At 35.9% G+C, this 16,836-nt stretch overlaps 1 protein-coding gene across 1 annotated transcript in view; it reads left to right on the forward strand.

The window, feature by feature from the left end:
* The window catches only part of KCTD3 (potassium channel tetramerization domain containing 3), a 32,312-nt gene that overhangs the window by 6,601 nt on the left and 8,875 nt on the right, over positions 1 to 16,836 (forward strand). Inside the window, exons 3-11 of the mRNA XM_070932395.1 lie at positions 1,854 to 1,899; positions 2,332 to 2,405; positions 3,514 to 3,572; positions 4,606 to 4,686; positions 5,657 to 5,797; positions 6,372 to 6,462; positions 9,999 to 10,189; positions 12,275 to 12,390; positions 16,422 to 16,509. Of these exons, the coding sequence (XP_070788496.1) occupies positions 1,854 to 1,899; positions 2,332 to 2,405; positions 3,514 to 3,572; positions 4,606 to 4,686; positions 5,657 to 5,797; positions 6,372 to 6,462; positions 9,999 to 10,189; positions 12,275 to 12,390; positions 16,422 to 16,509 (887 nt within the window). The remainder of the gene's footprint in view (positions 1 to 1,853; positions 1,900 to 2,331; positions 2,406 to 3,513; positions 3,573 to 4,605; positions 4,687 to 5,656; positions 5,798 to 6,371; positions 6,463 to 9,998; positions 10,190 to 12,274; positions 12,391 to 16,421; positions 16,510 to 16,836) is intronic.

Raw genomic sequence — 16,836 nt, forward strand, 5'->3', positions numbered from 1 at the left:
ATAATGAAATTATAAGCCTTATAGTTTGAAATTTTACTTGGCAACTTTTTATTCATAATTCTTATGAATAGAAATGGCTAGAAATAACAGCTGACTTTCTCTTTCCCTCGCTTCAGCCAGCTTCAAATGTATTCACTGTCTTTCTGAGGTTCATTTTATTTCCATGAGTCTTCCATAATGAAATGCCTGAGGGCTCAACCTCTTAGTCCCATAGTATGGTGACTGGAACCATCCACTTAGAAATGAGTGAAACAGTGCTTCCAACGCCTAATTCTTGCAGACCAGCTAAAAGGATATTTTGGTTGGTGATTGACTGCTGCCAAGAGATTCAGCAGTTGGCCTTTCTCTGTCTTACGTCCCACCATTTGGTCATCAACAAGAGCAACCAATGAGGGGTTTCTGTCTCATGCTTAGGTGTGAACATTGATTGAAAAGGGTTCGCATTTCTTCATCCAGAGCCCTTTGCAGCTACCATTCCATAACCTAACGTAAAAGCTTGGAGGCTGGTTAGTAGTTACGAAGTTTTAGGTAGATCCTAAATTAGCCTTTACAAAAGGGTTACACCAGGGCCCTCTTTAGTTTTTTTTTTAAATCAAACATGTTCTTTGTTCTTTAGTATTTTATAATTCTTTCCTAACCTTATTTTTGTATAATCATTACAGAAATCTGAGCTGTAAAGACATTACAGGTAGTCCTCGACTTACAACAGTTCACTTAGTGACCGTTCGAAGTTACAATGGCACTGAAAAAAGTGAGTTATGACCATTTTTCACACTTAATGACCGTTTCAGCATCCCCATGGTCACGTGATTTACGTTTGGATGCTTGACAACTGATTCACATTTATGACGGTCACAGTGTCCCTGGATCAGGTGATCACCCTTTGCAACCTTCTGACAAGCAAAGTCAATGGGGAAACCAAATTCACTTAACAACCGGGTTACTAACTCAACTGCAGTGATTCACTTAACAACTGTGGCAGGAAGAATTGTAAAATGGGGGCAAAACTCACTTAACAAATGTCTCACTTAGCAACATAAATTTTGGGCTCAATTGTGGTTGTAAGTTGAGGATTGCCTGTACTCTCTTGAAAAATGTAGTTCTATCATGGCTTGTACTGATGAAACCTGAACACCGAAAATGTGTGTGTGTGCTTAAATTTACAGAATGGACTTTTCTATAGCTAGAAAACTTCTACTATGCAATGCTCTTCATCCTTTGCAAATTTGTTTTGATTGGCTGTGGGAATAATATAGGACATGATTTAGGTGTAATGGGGATGAAATTATAGTTGGCAGAAATCACCTTCTCCCTTATGGGAGCTAACTTGCAGTCCAAAGCATTTAGTAACAGTAACAGAAACAGAATTGGAAGGGACCTTGGAGTTTATCTAGTCCAACCCCTGCTCACATAGGAGACTTATACTATTTTTGGTAAATGATTGTCCAGTCTCTTAAAAGCCCCCAGTGATGTGGCACCCACAGCTTCCAAAGGCAATTTATTCCACTGGTTGATTGTTCTCATTGTTAGAAGTTTTCTCTTTAATTCCAGGTTGCTTTCCTTTTTGATTAGTTTCCATCCATTGTTTCTTTTCTTGTCTTCAGGTGCTTTGATAAATAAGTTGGCTCCCTCTTCCTTGTGGCAATCCTTCAAGTATTGTAAAGACTGCTATCATATTACCCTTGGTCCTTCTTTTCACTAGACTAGGTATACCCAGTTCCTGCAATCGTTCTTTGTATGTCACAGCTTCTAGGCCCCTAATCATTTTTGTTGCTCTTCTCTGAACATTTATTTGGTTCATCTTTTTTCTCTCTTACTCAAGTTAGATTGTAATTTAGATTTCTTGATTTCAGTTTGTTGAGTGGGAGAATTTCAACACTGAAAGACGAAACTGGTGCTGTGAGTATTTTGCTTTTTAATTGTATCATAATGTGAAAATTGATTAGATTTTCTGGCAAAAGTGTTTGATTCAGAATAATTCATGTAAGCTTAACTGAATAAATGCGAACGTTATAACTGTAAGAAAGCATAAGGTAATGTATTGTATGATGTTGACTTGCAATAATGCTTCAGAGAGATAGTTTAAATCAGGCATTTGGGCTGAAACCTGTTACCAAAACAGCTTGTTTTAAATCTGAATACTGTAGATTCTAGCAACTATTTGACAAGCTCAAAACTTAAAAAATTGAACAAAAATTGAAATTTTAATGCACATTTAAGTTACACCCACTAAAATAAATATGACTAGCATGCATAATTATGACAGGATTGCTTTCCTGATTTAAAATGTCCTAGCAGGCAAATAAATCAGTTCTCTCTTCTTCTTTGTAGATATTTATTGATAGAGATCCTGCAGCATTTGCACCAATTTTAAATTTTCTTCGAACAAAGGAATTAGATCTGAGGTAAGTTAGAGTTTTATATTAAACTGTTCCAGGAGGAAAGTAATTAAAATAGTGTTAAGATCACTTAAAATTAGCTTTAAAAATCTGGTTCTTGTATATAAATGTGCATGATACAGTACTGTTTCCTTTGGTTACACAAAGAATCTATTTTCCCAAATCTCATTCAGAATTTGTAAGGAAATATTTGGGTTCTAACAGATATTTTTAATTCTTAAACCTTTTAATAAAAAAGCTTAACCTATCCATGCTTAAATCTTTAATTCTTCATTTATTTTTACATGATCTATCTCTATCAGAAATTCTGTGATCTAATCTAGGAATGGAAGTCTCACGAAGGGCCACTCTATAATATTTAAGGCTGTATCCTGAAAAGTTTCAGTTCTGAGTAGCCCTGATGAAGCCAAGGAAGCCTTTATCTTGTGTATCTATCTTAAATCACTTTCATATATCTATTCTACTTTATACTTCCTGACTGAGCTTTTGGATTGAATCCGTAGCATGTCACATCTTAAAAGATGGACTTAGCAGTTTAAGAGTTAGTTTGAATTAATATCCTTCCAATTTTAACATCTCTATAGTTTCATATATTTATGTATGTTGTTAAATTTAAGCATTTTGTTGCTACATGAACCTAAGAATATTAATCGATGGGTTGGAAAATTGCATTTAATCTGCAAATAGTTCTCAGGGTTCTGACCAATGCCCTAATAAAATTAAGACTCTCAAGCCATTTAGCAAGAAAAATCTAGTTGTTTATTAGGAGCATCATGTTGGCACTACTTAGGTGAAGCCAGCTCTGGCTTCACCCAATTTGCGCCTTGCCTCTGACCCTTTTTCCCCCTCCCCCCAGAATGTGTCACCAGTCACAACCCCAACAAAGCAATTTCACGGGTTGTAGAAGTCACTCCCTCCAGCCGTTGCTGATCTCAGTGGAGATGGCCTTGACTTTGGTCAGCTAGGCTGTGTCTTGTTTTGACTGAGGTGTGAATTCCTTGGTGCAGCTGTGAGGCACAATTCCCATCCTCCTGCCTATGGCAACTCGGGAGCAGGTCAGGAAAGGTTTGCGAGTTGACAATAGTATTTTTATTCTATTTCCTTTGTTTTGCAGAGGAGTAAGTATCAATGTACTCAGACACGAAGCAGAATTTTATGGAATCACGCCATTAGGTAAATATATATTTGAATCATTCACTAGATTGAACTTGGCAACTAGTTTAATTATAGGTAGTCCTCGATTTACAACAGTTAGTTTAGTGACCGTTGAAAGTTACAACGGCACTGAAAAAAGTAACTTATGACCATTTTTCACATTTATGACCATTGCAGCATCCCCATGATCATATGAATAAAATTCAGATGCTTGGCAACTGACTCATATTTATGACGGTTACAGCGTCCCAGGGTCATGTGATCACCTTTTGCAATCTTCTGACAGTGAATGTGGAAACCAGATTCACTTAACAACCATATTACTAATTTTAACAACTGCAGTGATTCACTTAAGAAATGGGTTAAGAAAAGTTGTAAAGTGGGGCAAAACTCACTTAACAAATGTCTCACTTAACATGCATTTTGGGCTCAGTTGTAGTTGTAAATTGAGGACTACCTGTATTTTTTTAGTGAATGATAGGAAATCAGAATGGCAATTTAAATCTATATATTTAATAATGCATTGAGATGAAAGTAGCCAACCATTTTTTTTCTCTTCTATGATTTTCATCTTCAAGAGTGGAGCATATACTAGGCCACACAATGGCATTTTGTGCTTATTATTGTTTTACAAGAGATATACTTAGTTCTTCAGAAATATTAGTGGCTTTCTTAATCCACCAGAATTTATTTCTGTGGATTTTTTGTTTTCCTGTCTGGGTTTATAACCTTTCTGTTTGATAATATTAGTTCTGTAAAGCACATCGGGTCACTTGGAAACCAAAATTAATAAAATACTTAAAAAAAAAAAAGTGGTATTCTAGAGTCTGAAAAATTTCCAGATTCTTCCTACCCAAATATTTGAAAAAAATGGGATATGAGCTCATCCTTGAAATTAATATAGAGGTGTTTTAAGTTTACTGTTTGCATATTTCAAAGATAGTATAAACATATCGACTTGTTTTCTGGAAAAAAAATCTTAAATAGAAATTATTTTGAAGTAACCTGTTTTATTGGAAGTGCATTTATTGGAAGTACTATTCTCTTTCAGTAAGAAGATTGCTTTTATGTGAAGAACTTGAGCGTTCCTCTTGTGGCAGTGTACTCTTCCATGGATATCTCCCACCTCCAGGTACTTCTCTATGTTTCAACTGATAGGTATCTTGGACTTTTCAATTGTTGAGATTTTTCAGCTATTTTAAAAGAATAGTATCAGAGTTTTCTCTGTGACTTCCATATTTAATAGATGATTATGTCCACCTTCCATATGAGGATCTTATTAGGCTCTTTTTATAAACTGTTCTACCTCATTGATATTAGTTCAACACATATTTTTCTGTGCCCTATTAACACCGATGATACATTTATTTGTTTGTTTGTTTGTTCGATTTATATATGCTGCCCTTCTCTGGAGACTCAGGGCGGCTTAGAATGCATTAAGCAATAGCCTTCATACTTTTGTATATACCTGCTTAGTAGGGCTTTTTGCCCCCCCCCGAGCGGTGTTCTATTTTATACAAAGTCAGCTTATTGCCCCCACAAACCAGGTCCTCATTTTACCTACCTCGAAATGGAAGGCTGAGTCAACCTTGAGCCTGGTGAGTATTGAACTCGCAGTAATTGCAGGCAGCTGGCAACTAAGTACTACTTTAACAGCAGCAGTTTAGTCCACTGCGCCACCAAGGCTCTTTAAAGGTTAACTTTGATTATTTGTTTCTCTGATGATGTTATAAAGTCAAGAGTGATGAACCTTATCCACCTGCACCTCTTCCTCATTTTTCCAGACAAAAGAGTTATTTAGTCTTTAGTTCTGGAGCACTATAGTTTGTACAAACCACTGTGGCCTTCTCTGGAAATACACTTGTACACAGTGTCTTGAAATTTGGGCACCAAGTGTGTTGTTAATTACAATATATTATTTTAGGACCGGTAAAGTGGTTTATTTTGCATTGTGACTCCTGTGCTGTTTTAGAAGAGCCCTGCTGGAAGATTTGGGCAAACTATGGTTTTAAAGTTGTAATTCTTTTATTTATATCTTAACAATTAGGCATTAGAATGAGAAACAGTGATACTGAATTAGAGACAAATCCGTTCTCTTGTAGGCATTCCAAGTCGAAAAATCAATGGTTCTGCAGGAACATCTACAGATGTTAGAATACCTCAGAATGGCTCTGAAGGTGAGGTGCGAGCAGGCAATTTGCAGCCTTCACTAACTGGTACTGGTGAAGATACAGTTAAGCTAGGTGAGAAAAATTTATAATGTTATTATGAATACACATGATTCTTGCTTCATATGTTTGTGGTGAACTATGTCTTAATTTGATTCTTTAGTGTCGTCATTGGGTATCATTGTGAACATTGAAATTAGGCTTTCAGTTGCTACTAATTATTTAATCCATTTTAAAAAATTGTACTATACATAAAGCACCTGAAAGTATGGCCAATGAAGTATATATCTTCAGTTTTGAAGGCAGTTTGCATTCAAAGAGTAAGGTGCTGCACATTCACAAATGGAAAGTATTTAATCTACATGGAAGTACTAATTGCATTGTAAGGCTCCTGGAAATTCCATTCATCTTCACATTTTAACTTTTGAGATTTCCTATGCCACAATTTGCCATATATTCATGTCCATCTTGGTAGCATTAAAAGCCATGGCATTAAATTTCAAAACCCTGTATTTTCTGCTGATATTAAATTACATATTTGCATAATCACAACGTGGGATTTCAGAATATACAGTGCCATTGACCTGTTCATTGAAATAATTAATTTATATCTTCATCTTTGTTTTTTCTTTTTTTAAAACAACAACAGGGTTTCCTGTGGATCCTCGAAAAGTTTTGATAGTGGCTGGCCACCATAACTGGATAGTAGCTGCATATGCCCACTTTGCAGTTTGTTACAGGTAAGCACAAATTACTAACACTATGATTTGTTTTACCTTTTAGTATCTGTGCCATTTTATAAAGTATTAATTAAATGCACAGTGATAGAGGGGATTTTTTTAGGTGAACACAAGTTCATCATCTTTAATGGTCTAAAATTCAGCATGGAAATTTTCATCATTCTGTTCCTTCATAATTACATTATCAAACTTATTTTCCAAGGATGAGACATGTTGTCCAATATTAAGCCACTTTATTTAAAATAAGGTGGTTTTTTTTCTCTGAAGTATCAGGTGGTGGAGGAAATTAACTCTCCTAGTTCATGTTTTCTGAGAGAGAAATCCATGTTACTAATATATGTGTTGCTTCCAGTTGTTTCACTAGAAACTTTTAATGAATCTGAAAAGTTTAGTATATGTCAGTGATGGTGAACCTTTTCAGCACTGAGTGCCGAAAAGGAAATGCCCGTGCACATGCAAATGGCACCAAGTGCCAAAAAGGGAAGCACTTTGTGCTTGACCAGGAAGAATGCGCCAGGTAAGGTACTTCCGGTTTCTGGTGTGCATGTCTTCCGGCTATTGCCGCGCATGCACATGTGCCGATCAGCTGGCTGGTGCGCATGCTCGCGCCGGATAATGGAAGACCAGCTCTTCCGGTTTCCAGTATTGCTGCACACACAAAGGTCAACTGATCATCACGTACGCATGTGCGCCAGAAACCCAGAAGAATTGGCGATGCCGCGCGTGCCAGGCAACATGGCTCTGCGTGCCACTTTGGGCATGCATGCCATAGGTTCGCCATCATGGGTATACATTCTTTGCTATATACAATGACAAAAAATTTATAATATGCGACATTAGATATCGTTAATAAAATATGTTTTCATAAATTGCTTTAATTCTTTTATGTAAGACATATATTAATATGAACTGTGTGATTGTAAGAGCCTGAAAGTCACTACATTCAGTGTACATTAAAAGAAGAATGTACTACTATTTATTTATTTATTTTTATTTTATTAGGTTTATATGCCGCCCTATCTCCAACGGACTCAGGGCGGCTCACAATAATAAAACCACAATCCAATGCAAATTAAAATGCCTAATTAAACAAATACAGTTAAAACCCGTAAAAACCCCATCAGTCCAGGCCAGACTACTATGCTGCTATGTGTCCAGTCTGGCATATTAAATGGCTTGTAATTAGTAAGTAATGTTTCTAAATCATAGAATTATAGTTTTGAAAGAGGCAATTTAGGCATAGGCCTGTCCAGCTCAGTGCAGAAATCCAAGTATCTAGAATCCACTCAGACATATCCAGTATAAAGGAATCTACTAGTCTGAGTAATTGGTTCCTGTAGCAATCTGCTGGTAATGTCACTACATTTGACTAACTACTATAAGTTACTCAGAGGATAATGTGCTTGTTATATAGCAATTCTGAATACAAAGATATGGATTTGATTGATAATATTCCATCATCAGTTTCTATTCTTAGTAATCACATACCTAGATTTTCTCTGTGATAATCTGCTTCTTGTCTGCTCTTTAAGGTCTTCTAATGGTGCAACCATTGCCATAGTAACAGAGTCCATCCATCATAGTAAACTGGTAGTCCTATAGTGAGAAAGTGCTGTACCATGGGTTTGATAGACACTGCCTATGGAGATTGTCATTTTAAATCGTTCAGTCTCTGTCAAAGCAATAATTATATCCAGACTCCAGAAAGACCTGAATTGAATTTTTGAATCAATTTCTCTATAAAACTAAATGATCAGTACAGGTAGGCCTTGATTTACAACAGTCCATTTAGTGACTGTTCGAAGTTACAACAATACAGAAAAAAATATTTTCAACTGTTTTTCACAGTTATGACCACTGCAGCATCCCCATGGTCACGTGATCAAAATTCAGGTGCTCGGCAACTGACTCATATTTATGACGGTTGCAGTGTCCCAGCGTTATGGGATCACTTTTTGTGACCTTCTGACAAACAGTGGGGAAACCAGATTCACTTTATAGCCGTGTTACTAATTTAGCAACTGCAGTGATTCAGTTAACAACTGTTGCAAGGAAGGTCATAAAATGGGGCAAAACTCACTAAACAAATATGTCATTTAGCAATAGAAATTTTTGGCTCAATTGTGGTAATAAAACAAGGACCATCTGCATTTTGATTTGATTGGTGATTCAAAGCAGCAATTGGATCTCACTGCTAAGATAATTCCTATTTAGAAAAACCTAAAAAGCACTTTGGATTTCTTAATAATGCTATTTCTCATTTCCTGAATTAAGTTGTACTGTTCATAGGATTATAGTAATAGCAATATAGCTACTTTCCACTGTAAAGTATCATACCTGAATTTACATGTTTAAGAATAAATCTCTACTTGGGCTGTGCAGAATGTTTTGAATGCTGGCCATATGTCTTTCAATGGGCTGCTTTGACCTCATTGGAAGTTTTACACAATGTTGTTCCAATCTTATTTAGACATCAGATCATTTCTTGCAAGGTTGGAAGAACCCATTTCAGATTCAAAATGATTTGAGCTCGAGTCATTTTTTACACCTTATGTATGCACCAGCATATATATTCCTTCAGGAATATACAAATTAAGGTAATAGGATGCCCTTGTAAAAATGAAATAGCTGTCATTTTCCTCTGGAACTCCAAATGAAATTATTCTGAGGATTTCTAACATTTATAGCACATGATTGCAGTATGATTTATATTGCCGGTTTGCATGCAGTCAAGTCCCTAGCTAATATGGTCACATTTTAGTAGAAAGATAGGATGTAAATCAAACAAATAATAAAAAAATCAGGATTGTCATTATGCAAAGTGCTGCAGTGAGTGAGCTGATTTTGTTAGCTTTATATGCACTGTCACTTGACTCTTCTTTTCCTTGAATAACTTTTAGTAACCATTATGCCAAGTTGCAGCAGCATAAAGAGATTAGATAATATGCCTGTTTTATCTGAAAGACACCTGCTTTTTTCTGTTCTCTTTAGTTTCTTTATACAGTATAAAATCTTTTACATGGTTTTAAGAAATATACATTTATCTTTTCTTACATCTTTCCTCCTTTCCCATCTATCTTTTTCTGCATTACATTGAAATTGTGGAGGTAGGCACTTTCTCATTCTTGATTCTGAAGACATAATCTCTGAGAAATGTTGGAAGATAATCATATATTTAATTTCCTTTTGTGGTTCTAATGATTTTGCTATTTCATGTGCTTATTTGAGAAAATTACATAGGTATTGGAGAAAATATTTGGTTTTATTCTATACTGAAATGTGTCTTTTACATAAACCAGAATTAAGGATTTATTGTAAGTCAGTGATTTGTGACAGCATCTATTTAAATTTTATCTTGTAGGTGTTAATTCTAAGGTTCTTTAGTATTTTAACTTTTCTGTAGCATATAGGATTGAGTTAGAATGTTTCAACCATTTTTCTGGCTTCTGGTGATTAGCCAACTCATTCGTACTGAAGTTCCTATACATCTTAGAAGGCCAGCCATAAGAAACATTTTTCATACGTCTTTTCCTTAGAATTAAAGAATCCTCTGGGTGGCAACAAGTTTTTACAAGTCCTTACTTAGACTGGACTATTGAACGTGTGGCTCTGAATGCAAAGGTTGTTGGTGGTCCACATGGTGACAAAGATAAAATGGTTGCTGTGGCATCCGAAAGCAGTATCATTTTATGGAGCATCCAGGACGGCGGTAGTGGTAGCGAAATAGGTGAGCATGTGTTGTGTTTCCCTTCTTAATATATACTGGTATTTTAATATGGCTATACTTTTCTTTTCATAGGTTGAATTGGAGGGACTTGCAGTAAACTATTTTTTTTAACCAAGAATATATTAACTGAAATATTGTTTCTTAATATCTGCTGAATCTTGATAAATTATGAGCAGCTGTTCTATATTTGATCATAGTCGAATCGAGAGAACACTCAATTAAGATCACATACTCCTGCCTTCCTATTCACCGAAAACTAATTTATTCTTAAAAATTGTCAATTTACTAATTCTGAGCTTGTTAAATAATTTTACAAAATCAATGATATTTACTCCATTAATAGAGCAAGTGGAACAGGGCACGTGTATTACTTATCTAAGTGTGGGTGTGATTGATTTATTGCATTGATTTTATAATGATTTAATAAGAAAGAGTATTCTCTCTTGTACACTGCTACCGGCCCATTTTTCTTGCAATCTTAGCAGACCTGCCTTGGGAGGCAGGCATTTGTTCTCTGGAAAACAAAAACAAATCAGAAAAACAATGTGTTGTTACATATACTTCTCAGAAACTGACACCATCTATGGAATATTATCAAGCTTGGCATCTCCTAGAAGCTGTTTCTCCCTTCACTGTTACTTACATAATAAGCTGGTACTAGATTGCTGCTATAAGCAATATTTTACAGAGAAATCCCCTTAAGACAAGCATCTGTCACTACTTTTACCATTGTCTTCCCTCTGGATGGCATTATGACTGTTGAGCTTAAGTAGGAGTGACATTTTAAATTCCTTCAGACTATTCATGCTGTCTTCCTTGATTTCCCTGAACTTCCTCCAGAGTAATCATTTCTAGTTTCTTTCCTTTTTCTTGTTGCCTGCTTTTTATGTATGCTGCTGAAAATAGAGTAAAACCTCAAGGAAGGTCATATGGCCCGAAAAATGATTTGGCATTTATTATTATTTGGTATTTATTTATAACCTCCTGGAACAGATTCAGTCTGTGCCGTTTGACAATTCTGAGTGGCTTACGCTATGTATTTTAATATATTTTAAGATTTCTGCATGTTAATGTGAAATATTTGAAGTACAGAATAAATGAAAGCTTAAAATCACTTTATGTACCAGACTTCTTCATTACAGGCCAAAACCATAGAATCTGCTGTCCTTTATTTTAAAGTAATACAACACCTTTTTGTTGTTAATTGTTCCTTCATAAAGCTTAAAGATACAGTAGAGGTGTTTTCTGTGTAGATTTTGATAGAAAAGATAAAAAACCACCCAGCCATACATAATTCTGGGCATGTTTGCATTTCTATCAAATAACACTTTAAGCAATTCTCAGTGGCTAACACAATGTAAGTTTTTGAACATAAGATCCTTTATATTTTAATTTGAATTTTTTAAAACTAGGGCTTGACTATTTGAGGGGCCATCTTGTCATCAAATGTTTCTGCCTATTTGGCATGGATAGACTGGACATGCTTAAACAATGTTAATTAAACAATGACATTTTGTGGAATCCAAGCAATTTTGTAGAAGCATTCCTTTTCTCTCATGGCAACTGCCCTATGGAATGATGTCCCCACCCCCAGAGATTTGGATGTCTCCCACCTTAACAAATTTCCAGAAATGATTAAAAGTCTGGTTGTTCTCTCAGATCTTAGGATAGAAGGAGAACCTATAGTTTCTGGGATTTTTTTTGTGGTACTACAGTCTTCTGGTTGCTTGTGGATGTTTTGGACGTAGGTTGTTTTTTCTTTTAGTTATAACCTTTTCAGAGTCACTGAAGAGTCGAGTGACCTCTAAATCAAATAACTAAGAACAAAATAAATGAATCTTATCTTAGTCATGGCTGATGTAGCCTCAGCTGAAACATAGTCATGGCTATGTACCAAGACGTAAGTATTTATATCAACCAGTCTATAATTAAATATATTATAAGAGAGGCAGTGATTACTAATGATATTGTTATACTTTTCAAAAGCATTTTTAATTGGATATTGCAATTATTGTAACTTAAAATTTCTTAGACCCTTTTGTGCTTTTAATATACATCTGTATGTGGTATTGTCTCTCCTGATAGGAATCTTTAGTCTTGGAGTCCCAGTAGATGCTCTTTTCTTCATTGGTAACCAGTTGGTAGCCACCAGTCATACAGGAAAAGTGGGAGTATGGAATGCTGTGACTCAACATTGGCAGGTACATATGAACAGAATTTCTCGCTCCTGTACCTTATTAGTATTCAAAAAAGGACATCAACTTTTTATCAGTATATTTGTTCATCTTTAATATACTTTACTATTGCTGAAATATCTCTAATGTTTCAAGTTTTATCATTTATCTAGCAAGAGTTGTAATCGTTTAATTATTTTGCAGGAAAACTATTTCTTTATAATAGGAAAGATGTTTGCCAAAGATGGAGCTGACTCCTGTTATTTATTTATTTTTAATCTGGAAAGCAGGGCTTAAGACTTATTCTTGTTTTGTAGAAGTGACCACTCCTTTCAGAGGCAAACCACAGATTTTCTCGTGGCTCCAACTTGAGGGACAAAAACAAAACATAAATGAGGAGGAGAAGGTAGTCTAGGAAAGAGAGCAAGATGTAATGCAAATCATGCCTATCCTAGTGTTCTAATTGGTTTGCTGAAGACAAGCTGCAGCCAACAGGCAGCGTGATAGCTAAATATTAGAACCCAGGAGCACTCAGTCTTAAGCAGATGCCCAGACGTGTAAATGGGCTGATCCAAGACGCAGAAGAGCTTCTGGAGACAGTGATGCAAAACAGAGGAGTCAAGCAATCCTGGCAGCAAGCATCCCTGCAATGCAGCCAACCCTCTCAGCTTTATTGATTTTCCTATGGCACTTTTTTAGATGGAGTAGGCATCAGGTGGGGTTGCTCATGTGAAAAAAAATAAAAAAGTGGAAGAAGGAGAAACCCAAGGAAGTCCAAGAAAGTGGCTATTATGTATCTGAAACCTCTGGCAAGTAAACCTGTTCTGCAGGTAGTTGGGAGTAAGGCATATCTGTGAGGATGAGCAAGCAGAGGATGCTGCTTATCATCTTCCCAAATGTACGGCAGATTTCTTCTGGAGCTGATTGATCTCATTGCAGGGGTGGTTGAGATTCTTAATATGGGAGTCCCACTAATAGATATTTACAAGGTAGCAGCAGAGTTGAACCATCTAAATTCATGAAGCATTATGAGGTAGATAGGTTTATCTCTGCCAATATAATCCTTAGGCACATAATGCTATAGAGCAGGGGTGTCAAACTCGCGTCGTCTTGTCATCACGTGATGTATCACAACTTTTCCCCCCTTCGCTAAAATGGGGGTGAGAGTGGCCAACGTGTGAGGCACCTGGCCAGCGGGCTGCGAGTTTGACACCCCTGCTAGAGAGTCTGTTTTAACTTCTGTTAACCATTTGTGGGAATGCTGCTGCAGTATAGCCTTTTTGTGTTGGGTTCATCTTTTATGACTAACAACAGTCATTGGACTTAATATGAAATACTTTCCTTGTCACTGATCTAGCAAAAAGGGGAAAGATCCAGAGATGTTTCAAGAAGGACCAAGAGTCAAATTCTTAACTACTGTTCTGTGTTTGCTATTATACATTTTTCTTTCATTTCCCATTTATTTTTGCTGGTGGCAAGGCTTTATTTTGAAGGTGAATTAGTTAATAAATGAAAAATGGAACTACAATCCGCTGAAGTCATGCATGCTGCTAAAAGGAAGGGTTTCTTCCATGGGACAGGAAGAAGTCTTAAGCTCTGCTGTTTTGCTAGAAGAGGTAGAGAGTTAACCCATTCTGTTGAACTTTTCAGGAACCAGAAAGGTTTTTCATGATTAGTCAAATTATGTTTATGTAAAATCCTGAGGAATTTAGAAATTCTATCATCTACCTGAAAGTTTCTCAACTAATGATACATCATTTCTCAAAGATAGCTATTTTATATTTCTGTTCTCAAATGCTGTGCAGTTTTTATACATTATGCATTCTGACAGTGGAAATAGAGATTCTTGGATTATATTCAAGACTGAGAGGCATTCATGCAAGAAGCAAACCTGGTAACACAACCAGATGGTTGTCTCTATAGCTCAGTGTAAAGAACTAAGGAAATCCAATAGACTGCCATGTAATTTTCAAGAGGCAAAAGTGACCTAAGGCATAGACTTGGGATACTACATCACTGGTTGAATAAATCCTGATTTTACACATAAGTGACTGTCATGCCAATAAGTACTACAGGGAGAATTCAAGAAACCAAGTGATATAATTGTTATTTGTTGAAATCTTACAGGTGTCTCCTGAATATAGCTAAAATCCTTTTTAAAGGTTGTTTGTTTATTTATTTATTTATTTTTGGTAAAGTTTGCATAATTCATTCTAAGGATTTAGGTAGTAAACTAAGGTAGTCTGCTTATTCTCAAGCAAAATCCTGGCAGCGTAAAGCCAAAATCTGGTATTCAAATAGTGTTGAAATAGTTAGAACATTTTGGGCATATGTTGTCTTAAAGGGGAAGTTGGCTATCATAGTTCCTCTCTCCTTCCAGATTTTATTCCTCCCATCCCCTTTCTGAAACAATATAACTTTTGTCATCTAGTTCAGTGAGAACTGTTTTTGTAGTGCCTTCTTCTGTTGGCTTCCATCTTATTTTTGAAGGCTTTCTGGAAGATCTTTTCTGAGTACCATCAGTGCTTCCTATTATTTACAAAATATATTAAAAGTGGGCATGTTTGCCAATTTAAGGTGCTACAAAATTGCAATTACAAGACAGAAAAATAAAATGATGACTTTGATAGGCCAGAAAAGTGAAATGAAAAATAATTGAATGAAATTCCAGAGAAATATTCAAAGTTCTTTATGTAAGAAACAAGTGAAACACAGACGTATAAATCAGTGTAAGGTGATATGGCTAGAGTACATGTGAAAACAATCTTGGGATTATAGTTCATCTCAAATTGATTATGTGCTAGTAATATGAATAACTACTAAAAAGGCATTTGCATCTTTACCCTGCATCAGTAAATGTAGATTATAGGAAACAACTCCTTTGCATCAAATTAGAGGTAATAAAGTTCTAGTTGAATAGTAGGGAAATCTTTCTAAAATTTAACATCTATTTGATAGAAGACCAATTAAGAAATTGACCTCAGTGGATGAAATGGCCTCTTTCAACTTAGTAATTTTATGAATATCTTTAAAAATCTGCTTTTAAAAAGCTAATATAGCAGTTGAAACTAGGAGCTATGTTTTTCTTTGTCCTATTATTCTATCTTTCTTTTTTAGTTCTATATAGTTAGGCTGTATTAATAATCACTTCCTTTCTCCCATAGTCACTTGTTCATTGATTCCAATCACAAGTTTGCTGTCCTCCCCTTTATTGGTCTCATTTACCCAAGCCTGGCAAAGGTCTGTTGTCTTAAAGGGGAAGTTGGCTATCATAGTTCCTCTCTCCTTCCAGATTTTATTCCTCCCATCCCCTTTCTGAAACAATATAACTTTTGTCATCTAGTTCAGTGAGAACTGTTTTTGTAGTGCCTTCTTCTGTTGGCTTCCATCTTATTTTTGAAGGCTTTCTGGAAGATCTTTTCTGAGTACCATCAGTGCTTCCTTTCTAGCTTTCTGGGCTTCTTCCTCTTATGCAGAGTTGTTCTCTTTCTTCTGGCATCTCCCACTCCTGACATCTTGCTTGCCTACCTACCAGTGTGTCAACTAACTTTTGAGACTGCCCATTTTTTTCTTTCCAGCTCACCTACCCAGACCTTTTAGACTACAAGCTGCCATTATCCAGCTTTCTTTGACTCATTCTGTCTGGGCTCTTTCATCTGGTACTGTTGTATTGACACCTAAAGGTGGTGCATCTTTCATGTTTCTACTGTCTGGAAGTCTTTAGCCTTTTCTTACCTGCCTGCAGTGTGTATATATGCACATGAATGTACACACACACACACACACACTTTCCCAACATCCATGCTTTTACACATGCATATTATTGTGTTATAGTATTAATTCAGTAACTTGAAAATAATTGTTGTAACACTGTGGTATAAGAGTTCTTTCAGAAGTTTTACAAGAAAATTGTGAGAAAGAAATCTTTAAATTTAATACAATTTCAAATTGCTCCAGTTTAATTTCATAAAACATATGTGTTTAGATAATATGGCTCACTCCAACACAAAAGCATATGAAACAAAATAGAAAGTTGATGTTTTTATTTTATTTACTAGGTTCAAGATGTTGTCCCAATCACTAGCTATGATACCGCAGGATCATTCTTACTGCTGGGCTGCAACAATGGCTCCATATATTATATTGGTAAGCTCAAGAATCTCTTTCGCAATTTTGAGAATTAACTTCACACTTCAATCCGATGGGTTATTTAGAGCAGGGGTCCACAGCCCTTGGTCCACAGACTTGTACCGGTCCATGGCCCATTGGGAACCATTCTGTGCAAGCAGTGGGAAAACTCATAAAGCTTCATTTGCGCATGTGCAGGACTGTGGAGCCAAAAAGATTGTTGTGGGGGGCATTGATTTATGGAGGTTTTACATTTATCTCTTTAAAATATTGTTTCAGGAATTTTATTGTAAACATTTTAAATATCTGAAATGGTTGTTTGGCATTCTAAAATAATTTATATGT

The sequence above is a fragment of the Pituophis catenifer genome, unplaced genomic scaffold (genome assembly GCF_029215685.1).
Source record: "Pituophis catenifer annectens isolate HBS135680 unplaced genomic scaffold, rPitCat1.0.hap2 SCAF_1, whole genome shotgun sequence".
In the NCBI taxonomy this organism is placed as follows: Eukaryota; Metazoa; Chordata; class Lepidosauria; order Squamata; family Colubridae; genus Pituophis; species Pituophis catenifer.